We start from the raw sequence: 11,279 nt of genomic DNA, 5'->3' as shown, positions 1-11,279 counted from the left end.
ACCCCACAGTGCAGATAGAGGCCATTTCGGCCCATCGAGCCTGCACCGACACATATCCCACCTGATCCCCGTAACCCCTACACCAACACATATCCCACCCTATCCCTGTAACCCCACGTATTTAATCCCCCTAACACTAAGGGTCAATTTATCATAGCCAATCAACCTAACCCGCACATCTTTGGACTGTGGGAGGAAACCGGAGCACCCGGAGAAAACCCACGCAAACACGGGGAGAATGTGCAAACTCCACACAGACAGTCGCCCCAGGCCGGATTCGAACCCGGGTCTCTGGCGCTGTGAGGCAACAGTGCTAACCACTATGCCACTAGTACTTCATTGGCTGTAAAGCGCTTTGGGATGTCCTGAGGTTGTGAAAGGCGCTATATAAATGCAAGTCTTTCTTTTCTTTCTTTACAAGTTGAGTATTTACAATTCGGCATAAATAGTCTGGGAGGGGCTGGTTCCTGAGAAGATTGCAATGCCCATTAAGTCTGCCGCTGGGGTCAGATCTAGGGTACTGTTGACCTAAGACCTGTGATTAGCTGGGGTAATGCAGGTAGAATCCACAGTTACTATTCGTTCGTAAACCATCCAGTTGGTGGTTGAATAAGAGGTTCCCTCTCCCAGGCTTCATTGCATAATCTAGGCCGAGACCAGTGCAATACCGAGGGCGTGCTGCACTGTCAGAGGTGCCGCCCTTTTGGCGTGGCATTGAGCGAGTTTTGATCATCCCACACCATTATTTGATGTCGAGCTGGGAGTTCTCCCCTGTGACCTGGCCAACATTACCTTCCCCAAGAAGGAAAAGAACAGATCAACTAGTCATTCATCGCCTGGCACTTTTTGTGGGATCATGCTGTGCGCAAAGTGTTGGCCGACAGTGGCTGCGCTGTGGATTCCTCTGTGGAACTTGGTTGTGAATTCAGCGGGACTTGTCTCTCAACAAATTGTGACCTTATCACTAAGCCCAGTTACCAGGGTGGGGTGGCCTCTTGCAAGAGAGGACAAGGAGATATAAGGGTCCCACCCACTTCTAGTGCTTGGTTTAGTGACAGTGTTCTTGTAATTCCCAGTACAAGGCTGGGCCCTATCCTCTGGAGTTCACTCCCTGAACCTCTCCGCCTCTCTACCTCTCTCTCCCCCCCTTTAAGACGCTCCTTAAAACCTACCTCTTCAACCAAGCTTTCGGTCACCTGTCGTAATATCTCCTTATGTGGCTCGGTGTCAAATTTTGTTTGATTACGCTCCTGTGCAGCGCCTTGGAATGTTTTACTACATTAAAGGCGCTATATAAATACAAGCTGTTGTTAAGTGGAGTGAATCATTTTTTTTATGTAAAGGAGCTCCCCACAGTCACAAGTTACTGTTCCTGAGACAGAAGCTGATGATTTGGAGCTGAATTTGGCTGTTTTTCTCCTGCCCAGGGGGCGGTAATTGCAAACTGCAGTCAGGTGAGAAGGAAATTGGCCCTAGAAATTGTGATTCTGTCTATAAACCTTGACTTTTCACTTCCAATCATTAGACACGCCCCCTCCGAGCTCTCCTCAATGGCCTCGTGGGGAATCGCACAACCTCGTGTGGTCCTGAGCCGTACCAACCAGCACGCTCCAGATTCACCCCCCTGACCCCTACCGAGCTACTCGATCGCAACTGGAGCTCCAGTTAGCCTCAGTACCTCTGGGTTTCTGAGGAGAGTTAAAAAAAAAAATGCCAGGGTTCCTGCTTCTGATCGCCGCCCAGTGATCACCCCAAAAATGGAGTGTACGTGCGCAGAGATGTTGGAATCTTGCTTGACTGTGATGCCACATGCAGTCGAATAGCCAGACTACATTCACTGGCAATGCTTACACACGGCCCTTTGTGCGGAGGGGGGGTACTGGAGGGTTCCTGGTGGTGCTGCCCCCACTCCTATGAATCAGCACCTTCAGCGGAGGGAGGGGAAGGAAAGAAGATGGATGCATTTCGTGATCTCAAGACAACCCAAAGTGCTTTACAGCCAATGAAGTACTTTTGAAGTGTAGCCACTGTTGTAATGTAGGAAACATGGCTGTCAATTTGCGCACAGTAAGCTCCCACAAACAGCAATGTGATAATGACCAGATAATCTGTTTCACTGATGTTGATTGAGGGATAAATATTGGCCCCAGGACACCGGGCGATAACTCCCCTGCTCTTCTTCTAAACAGTGCCGTGGGATCTTTTATATCCACCTGAGAGAGCAGACGGGACCTCGGTTTAATGTCTCAGTGAAAGCCGGCACCTCCGACAGTGCAGCACTCCCTCAGCACTGCACTGCACTGGCGCGTCCACCTAGATTGAGTGCTCGAGTCTCTGGAGTGGGACTTGAACCCACAACCTTCTGACGAAAGAGGCGAGAGAGTGAGTGCGACCCACTGAGCCCCGGAGAAAAGCAAACGCTTTCTAAAGAGAATCAGAAGCTTTGCTTTCTCTTCACGTGGCCCCTGGATTATTGCAGCTGCAGTAGATTTCACAGCTGGTATCAGTGTGAGTGGCAGTCTCGAACATCACGGATTAGGGGCACCAATGAAAAAGCACAATGCAATGCAGAGCTCTGAATCCAGTCATTGTTCGAAGATGTGTTGTTGCAGGTCAAAGAAACTGGTTGGGTACATCAGGGACCCAATTAACGAGGGTGGGGCTCTAAACTACCCGCAGAACTCCTCCCCCCCCCCCCCAAACCATCTAGCAGATGGAGCTTTAATGAGCTGCTGAGGAGCCCTGTCATTGGTGAGATACGTTGTCAATCAGGTTGTAGGGCAGATCATGCGCTGTGAAAGTTATGTCCAAACTGCAGGGAGATTATAGTGTTGAGGGAGGTAGTGAGTGGTAGGGAGTAAGTGCAGGCTGGAAAATGGGTTCGTATTCTTCACATGCCTCCAAGATTGATGATCTGCAGGGAATTATACAGGAGACAGGCTGTGAGTAAGCTGAGAACGGTTTGGAGATTCCTTTGTTTTTGCCTGTTCAGCTGTAACTGTTGGAGAGATTTCCTCCTGCGTGTTGCGTGTCGCAGAATTATAAGTGGGTTTTAAAAAGAAAGCATTTACATTTTCAGCATCTGTACTGCACAGACTGCATCTTCACTCTCTTCTGCTTTAAGTGCTTTTTTTGTTGGTTTGGGGAACTCTAAGCAAGCTCTCCTTGTCTCTCTTTATGTCTCTCAGTACTTGTGCCTGGGAGGAGTCGCTATTCAGGGTGTTTCTTCAAAGTTTGAAACTTGGATTTCAGCAAAATGGGCTTGGCAACGTGTCGAAGGTTCAAAAAATCAAATGTGTGCAGGCTATAAGACACGGCGTTGGGAAAGAGGAAGGTTTAAGTTTTAGGTGGAGACTCGGCATAAGGATTTAAGGTTGGTATGAAAGAAAGACTTGCATTTATATAGCACCTTTTAGGACATCCTAAAGTGCTTCACCGCCAATGAAGTACTTTTTGAAGTGGAGTCACTGTTGTAATGTGGGAAATGCGGCAGCCAATTTGCGCACAGCAAGCTCCCGCAAACAGCAATGTGATAATGACCGGATAATCTGTTTAGTGATGTTAGTTAAGGGTTAAATATTGCCAGCAGAGGAGTTGACCGGGGAGAACTCCCCCTGCTCTTCGAAATAGTGCCGTGGGATCTTTTACATCCACCTGAGAGGGCAGACGGGGCCTCGGCTTAACGTCTCACCCGAAAGACGGCACCTCCGGCAGTGCAGCAACTCCCTCAGCACCGCACTGGGAGTGTCAGCTGAGATTTTGTGCTCAAGTCTCTGGAGTTAGATTTCAACACATGACCTTCTGACTCGGAGGTGAGAGTAAAGGGTTTATACCAGAGATACAACCTTGTATAAAAAGTTGTGTGTGTGCGTGTGGATATATTGCAATTTAGGATTTGGAGAAGGGGTGAAAAGAGTGGGAATAATCCAGAAACATCGATCAGTGTTTCATAAGAACATAAGAAATAGGAGCAGGAATAGGCCACTTGGCCCCTCGAGCCTGCTCCGTCATTCAATAAGGTCATGGCTGATCTTGGGCTCAAAGCCACTTCCCCGCCCACTCCCCATAACCCTTCACTCCCTTATCTTGCAAAAATCTGTCTATCTCCATCTTAAATGTATTTAATGACCCAGCCTCCACGGCTCTCTGGGGCAGAGAATTCCACAGATTTACGACCCCCTGAGAGAAGAAATTCTTCGCACGCTCGTTGAGGTGCAGTGACTGTTCTGTAGGCAAATGTGGTAGTTGTTTTGTGCAGGTCAGCTGTGGCTCAGTGGGCAGCACTCTTGCCTCGGAGTTAGAAGGTCATGGGTTCAAGACCCACTCCAGCGACTTGAGTACAAAAATCCGGACTGACACTGCAGCGCAGTGCTGAGGGAGTGCTGCACTGTCAGAGGTGCCGTACTTCGGCTGAGACATTAAACCGAGGCTCCATCTGCTCTCTCAGGAGCATGTAGAAGGTCCCATGGCACTATTTTAAGAGGAGAAGGGAAGTTATCCTGAATCTCCTAGCCAACATCACTAAAAAAAACAGATTATCTGGTCATTATCACATTGCTGTTTGTGGGAGCTTGCTGTGCGCAAATTGGCTGCTGTGTTTCCTACATTACAACAGTGACTACACTTTTAAAAAGTATTTCATTGGCTGGGACATCTTGAGGTTATGGAAGGTGCTATATGAATGCAAAGTTCTTTCTTTATAGGGTTAAATGGGAAGGGGTTGGAGCCATCAGAATGGGAACAGGTTGTGTCCATTGACTATCAGTGGGAGTCAATGGGAAGAGGGCTGGTACATTGGCATTCTCCATACTGAGAAACATTTTGGCCGATTAACATTCCGTAAAATGGGGAAGAGTTGGTCGATTGGCATTCTGGGGACTAGGATTCTACAGAAAGAGATGGGGTTTTATACATTGGGAACAGGTTTGGCCCATGGGGTTCAGTAGAATGGGAGCTAACTTGGTCGTTTGGAATACTACAACATAACTGTGTGTATTGTACTGGGATCTAAAGTGTTAATGGAAAGGTTCCAGGAACCAGGAGTGTTCTTTTAACTGGCAAGGTCAGACAGATGATTAACACTTCGCGTACTGATAACATTCTTCTCTTTTAGTTACCAAGGCTCACATCTGCCGCCTGTACGATCGATTTGAAGGTTTGGACCAAAATAATCGAGGAAAGTTGACGTAAGTGGGGGGGAAAAAACTGATTGGTAACTAACCTTGGAAACCGAAGATGCTGGAAGCACACACAGCAGCCCCTGAAAGAGAGAGGTTAATGATTAGCTGGGACTTGGCCCTTTTCTTCTTAGGCAGTCCCTCGGAACCGAGGGTGACTTGCTTCCACATTAAAAATGAGTTCTCGGGTGACTGATGAGTCTAATGCAGGACCTACAGTCTCTGTCACAGGTGGGGCAGACGGTGGTTGAAGGGGCGGGTGGGTGGGGTGCTTGGGTTGACGTGCGCTCCTTCCGCTGTTTGCACTTGGCTTCCGCTTGCTCCCGGCGAAGAGACTCGAGGTGTTTGGCGTCTTCCCGGATGCTTCTCCTCCACTTCGTGCGGTCTTGGGCCAGGGATTCCCAGGTGTTGATGTTGCACTTTTTCAAGAAGGTTTTGAGGGTGTCCATTGAAGCGTTTCCTCTGCCCACCTGGGGCTCTCTTGCCGTGACAGAGCTCCAAGTAGAGCACTTGTTTTGGGAGTCTCGTATCGGGCATGCGGACGATGTGGCCCATCCATCGGAGCTGATCGAACATGGTCAAAGCTTCAATGCTGGGGATGTTGGCCTGAGCGAGAACGCCGACGTCAGTGCGCCTATCCTGCCAATGGATTTGCAGGATCTTGCAGAGGCAGCGTTGGTGGTACCTCTCCAGTGCTTTGAGGTGCCTGCTGTACATGGTCCATGTCTCTGAAGCATACAGGAGGGCGGGTATCACTGCTGCTCTGTAGACCATGAGCTTGGTGCTGGGTTTGAGGTCCTGGTCTTCAAACACTCTCTTCCTCAGGTAACCGAAGGCAGTGTTGGACTTCGTCATCGACATCTGCTCTTGTTGACAGTAGGCTCCCGAGGTATGAAAAGTGATCTACGTTGTCCAAGGCCTTGTCATGGATTTTGATAATCAGGGAGCAGTACTGTGTGGCGGTGGCAGGTTGGTAGAGGACCTTTGTCTTACGGATGTTTAGTGTAAGGCCCATGCTCCAGTATGCTTCGGTGAAGGTGTTGACGATGGTTTGGAGTTCGACTTCCGAGTGAGTGCGGACGCAAGTGTCGTCTGCATACTGTAATTCGATTGACAGAGGATGGGATGACCTTTGATCTGGACTGGAGGTGACGGAGGTTGAACAGTTTCCCGTTCGTTCTGTAGATTAGCTCCACTCCAGCGGGGAGCTTACTGAAGGTGAGATAGAGCATTGCAGCCAGGAAGATAGAGAAGAGCGTTAGTGCGATGACACAGTCTTGCTTGACTCTGGTCCGTACGTGAATTGGGTCTGTGGTGGATCCGTTGGTCAGGATCACGGCTTGCATGTCATTGTGAAGCAGGCGGAGGATGGTAACAAACTTTTGAGGGGAGCTGGATTTGAGGAGGGCACTCCATAATCCCTCATGGTTGACGGTGTCGAAGGCCTTTGTGAGGTCAAAGAAGGCCATGTACAGCGGTTGGTGCTGTTCCCTGCATTTCTCTTGTATTTGACGTGCGGTGAAGGTCATGTCCATTGTGCCCCTTGCTGTGTAGAATCTGTATTGTGATGCTGGGAGGAGCTCTTCAGCCACTGGCAGAAGGTGATTGAGGAGGATTCTTGCGATGACTTTCCCTGTGGCAGACTCCTCTGTAATTACCACAATCGGACTTGTCACCTTTCTTGAAGATGGTCACAATTACTGCGTCTCTGAGATCCTCGGCATGCTCTCCTCCTTCCCAAATGAGTTAATGTATTCGCGCCAGTAGTGCTTCTCTGCCATGTTTTAGCGCCTCGGCGGGGATACCATCTGCTCCTGAGGCCTTGTTCTTCAGTTGTCGGATGGCCTTTTCAACCTCATGCCCGGCTAGGGTTGTGCTGAGGTGGCGGCGGGTAGCATGCTGCGGGATGGAGTTGAGGACACTCGCGTCGAAGACAGAGTCTCGGTTAAGGAGATCTTTGAAGTGCTCCTTCCAGCGGGCACTGACTGCCCCTTTGTCCTTGATGAGCACCTCTCCGTTCTTGACCTGCAGTGGGGTAGGACCTTGGGTGCTTGGGCCGTAGGTGGTCTTGACTGCGCTAAAGAATCCACGCACATCATGGTTGTCGCCTAGCTGCTGGATCTCTTGCGTTTTCTCCACCCACCATCTGTTCTTTAGGTCGCGAGTTTTTTGTTGGACCTCAGGCTTCTGTAGAGCTGCTTTCTTGCTCACGGGTTCTGTTGCTGTTTCCAGATCAGGAATGCTTTGCGCTTGCGAATTATTAGCTCCTGGATCTCCTGGTCATTCTCGTCGAACCAGTCTTGGTGTTTCCTGGTCGAGTGACCGAGCGTCTCTTCACAGGTGCTGATTATGGAGGCCTTGAGTGCAGACCAGGCGCTGTGGACACTCTGTGTCTCTGCATCACTGGGAGTCGTCAGGTTGTTTGTGAGGCGCAGGCTGAATAGGGCTTTCTTAGCGGGGTCTTTGAGTGCTCCAGCGTTGATTTTCCTGCGGCATTGCTTCTGTTGCCGCCGCTGTTTTGGGGCTACATTGATGGAGATGACAGAGCGGATTAGACGGTGGTCTGTCCAGCAGTCGTCCGCTCCTGTCATGGTACGGGTGATGTGGATGTCCTTTCTGTCCCTCGCTCAGACGATGACGTAGTCCAGTACATGCCAGTGCTTGGAGCGAGGGTGTTGCCATGAAGCCTTGTACTTGTCTCTCTGACGGAACAAGGTGTTGGTTATGACAAGACCATGTGCTAAGCATTTCGTCAGGAGGCGGGTACCGTTGGAGTTGGCTTTCCCTACCCCCTCTCTGCCGATCACACCTCCCCAGGGGTCTCTGTCCTTTCCAACTCTGGCGTTAAAGTCTCCAAGGAGGATCAGCTTGTCGCCCGTTGGGACTCGGGACAGGGATTGTTCAAGGCTGGAGTAGAATTCCTCTTTGGTCTCATCTGTGGCTTCCAGTGTTGGGGCGTACGCACTGATGACTGCAGCGCACTGGTTCCGGGTTAGGGTGAACCGTAGAGTCATGAGGCCTTCGTTTATACCGCTAGGAGAGTCTCTGAGACGTTCAACTAGCTCATTTTTTATGGCTGCGAAGTGGGTGTGCAGTAATTGGCAGAGAGTGTTCTGTGCCATTGACTCACATGCCTGTAATGATCCATTGATCGTAATTTTTATGTGAAACCTTTGTACCTTCTTTGAAAGTAAACAGACCTGCCCAGGGAGGGCAGAATCCTTTCTCACAGGGAAGATGACAAACTTTGATCCAAATCTGTGCACTGGCTGCACGATGTCAGAACAGTCAGACCTGACCACCTCATGGTGCATTGGTGGCTTCCTAGCTTCTGTGTGGGGAATGCCCTGCCAGTATTTGACAAACTCCCGGGGATGCCATGCTAACCTCCGAAGGACTGTCAACTCAAAGGAAAACCGAGCTGTCGTTGGCATCCTGTGGACCCCCAAGGATTCCCCTCGTGTCTGGCAGTCCATCAACCCCAATTTGGAAACTCTATATTCTGTGGGGTTTTTTTAAAAGTGGGAAACACAGTTCAAGGACGAGAGCTAGAATTACACCGAATCTACAGGCCATTCGGCCCAACTGGTCTGTGCCAGTGTTTACAGGCCACACAAGCCTCCTCTCACCAGCTGTGGCTCGGCGGGTAGCTCCCTCGCCTCGAGTCCCACTCCAGAGACCTGAACACAAAAAACAAATGAGGGGCAATCGCACTGCTGGGAGGCCTGCAGTACCGCGGCGCTACGTGCCGACGCGCGTGTCGCTGCTGCACGTAGTGCCGCGATATTCAATGGGAGCGCCCCAAGAGGGAGGGGGAGCGCTTCCAGTAGCACCCGCCTCCTGCTTGGGGTGCTACCATTCAACTTCCGGCGCGGAGACACTAACTAACTATTTCAGTGCGCTAAAATAGCGCCCCGGCGAAGTTAGCGCCCCAAAGGGGGCACAAGCCAATTTCCACCCCCCCCCTATGATTCTATGATCTAGGCTGACACTCCAGTGCAGCTCTGTTGGAGAGCTGGATTGTCGGAGGTGCCGTCTTTCAGATGAGACATTAAACCGAGGCTCCGTCTGTTCTCTCAGGTGGATGTAAAAGATCCCACGGCCACTATTTCAAAGAAGAGCAGGGGAGTTCTCCCCGGTGTCCTGGGGCCAATATTCATCCCTCAACCAACATCACTAAAACAGATTATCTGGTCATTATCATTTTGCTGTTTGTGGGAGCTTGCTGTGCGCAAATTGGCTGCCACATTTCCCACATTACAACAGTGACTCCACTTCATTAGCGTAAAGCGCTTTGGGACGTCCTTTGGTCGTGAAAGGCGCTATATAAATGCAAGTCTTTTTCTCATCATCTCGCCCTATCAGCACATCCTGCTATTCCTTTCTCCCTCGTGTGTTTGTCCAGCTTCCCCTTAAATGTATCTATACTATTCACCTCAACCACTCCCTGTGGCAGCGAGTTCCACATTCTCACCACTCTCTGGGTAAAGAAGTTTCTCCTGAATTCCCGATTGGATTTATTAGTGACTATCTTATATTGATGATTGAAAAGTGGTTGAGGTAAATCAAGACATAAGTGGTGATGTGACACTGGGCTGAGGTTTATGTCCATAGAGGAAGGGGAGGGAGGAAGCGAGGTTCCCAATACTGACGCGCTGTCTCTGCGTCTGTCGCTGTCTGTATGTAGTTTGCAGCCCAGACCCATCTCGCGTTCGACCTGATGCTTGAAGGGAACAAGGGGCACGCACCAAGTGTCACTCATTTGATGTGCGACTCCTCAATCTGCTTTATAACTAACCTATTGTGATGCATCATTCTTCAATCCAATGGGCCTGTAATCTGTCTCCGACTTCCTTTGATTTTCAGTATCGCTCCTAAATACAACCTGCAGTTATTCCAATGCTCTTCTGGCTGCCAAAGTTCCCTTAAAGCTGCGCACCTGTGCACCCTCCAGCGCAGCGTCCATTCACCCGTCCACTGCACCCGCGCAGTGTCCATTGCACCCGTCCAGCGCACCCTCCAGTGCAGCGTCCATTCACCCGTCCACTGCACCCGCGCAGTGTCCATTGCACCCGTCCAGCGCACCCTCCAGCGCTGCGTCCAGCACACCCGCGCAGCCAGTTTTTCAATGTAAAGACCGCGTATGCATGGTATTCCGAATGGCCAGCACAGGGCAAAAAAAATGATAGGGAACATTACAGGCCGTTCCCCCCCCCACCCCCCAATCTTCCACATCTGTAAACATGAGCTTATCCACCATTCTGCTGCCCGTATCTGTAGTGTATATACCTTTAAGGGGGGAACTATGTTTTACAGCTCATGTATACTGCAGTACCGGCAGTGACCACACCTGTATATAACACTGAGTAGTAATCTGTACAGATCAGTTGCAGTGTGAGCCACGTTGAGTAAACACCTGTTGTACCATTCTCCGCAGTCTGTGTCTTATTATACACGGACGTAACATTGGCGACAAGGCAGGTTCGAACCTACCTGCAACTCTGAATCACCTCCCGGGGATTCGTTCCTGGAGATCAGTGGATTGGAGCTCAAGGCCAGAGACTCGGGCGTCGACCACGGGCAACCGCCCAGTCATCCAGCAGAGACTCAAGAATTGCGGGGGAGGCTGTCGAGAGCCAGGCTTGGCTTTCCAGTTGAGGTGGTCCAGCGAAACGGGCTGGCAACAGGTAGTGCGCAGACCCTTCCCGGACAGCGGCGGGCTAGAGCCCGACCGAGCGGCACAGCAAAGGGCCGAGCAGCGTCGATGGGGGAGAGAGAGAGAGGGCAGAGCGCACAGGGCGTAGCCGGTGTTCAGGGGCCGAGCAGCGTCGGAGAGAGGGAGAGAGAAACGCGCAGAAACCCGCGAGGCACTGCCATTGCCACGAGGACTGCCGAGAGCGGCGTTGGCAGCAGCGCAGGAGAAGCGCGCGAAACATACAAGGTGCCGCCATTGCCACGAGAACTGCCGGGAGCGGCGTCGGCAGCAGCGGGGGAGGAAGGAAAGCGCAGGAGACGCCATTTTAAGCCATTGGGAGACGCCATTTTAAACCACACCCAAAATGCCGAAGAGTGGCAGTATCACCGCATTTGACAATGAAGTCG

General features: G+C 50.8%; 1 protein-coding gene and 1 pseudogene across 1 annotated transcript in view; one reads left to right on the top strand and one right to left on the bottom strand.

Annotated features, from left to right (window-relative positions):
• The first annotated feature begins 2,785 nt into the window (after positions 1-2,785).
• chp2 (calcineurin-like EF-hand protein 2) overlaps positions 2,786-11,279 on the top strand; it is a 71,348-nt gene continuing 62,854 nt past the window's right edge. The window contains exons 1-2 of the mRNA XM_085973598.1: positions 2,786-2,942; positions 5,114-5,186. Coding sequence (XP_085829724.1) covers positions 2,876-2,942; positions 5,114-5,186 — 140 coding nt within the window. The 5' untranslated portion in view covers positions 2,786-2,875. The remainder of the gene's footprint in view (positions 2,943-5,113; positions 5,187-11,279) is intronic.
• LOC147096896 (uncharacterized) lies at positions 7,385-9,882 on the bottom strand (annotated as a pseudogene).

Source organism: Somniosus microcephalus, chromosome 34 (assembly GCF_052327205.1).
Source record: "Somniosus microcephalus isolate GS21.2 chromosome 34, FLI_Smic_1.0, whole genome shotgun sequence".
NCBI lineage: Eukaryota > Metazoa > Chordata > Chondrichthyes > Squaliformes > Somniosidae > Somniosus > Somniosus microcephalus.
Note: the sequence above shows the minus strand (reverse complement) of the source record. Positions and strands in the feature narration are given on the sequence as shown.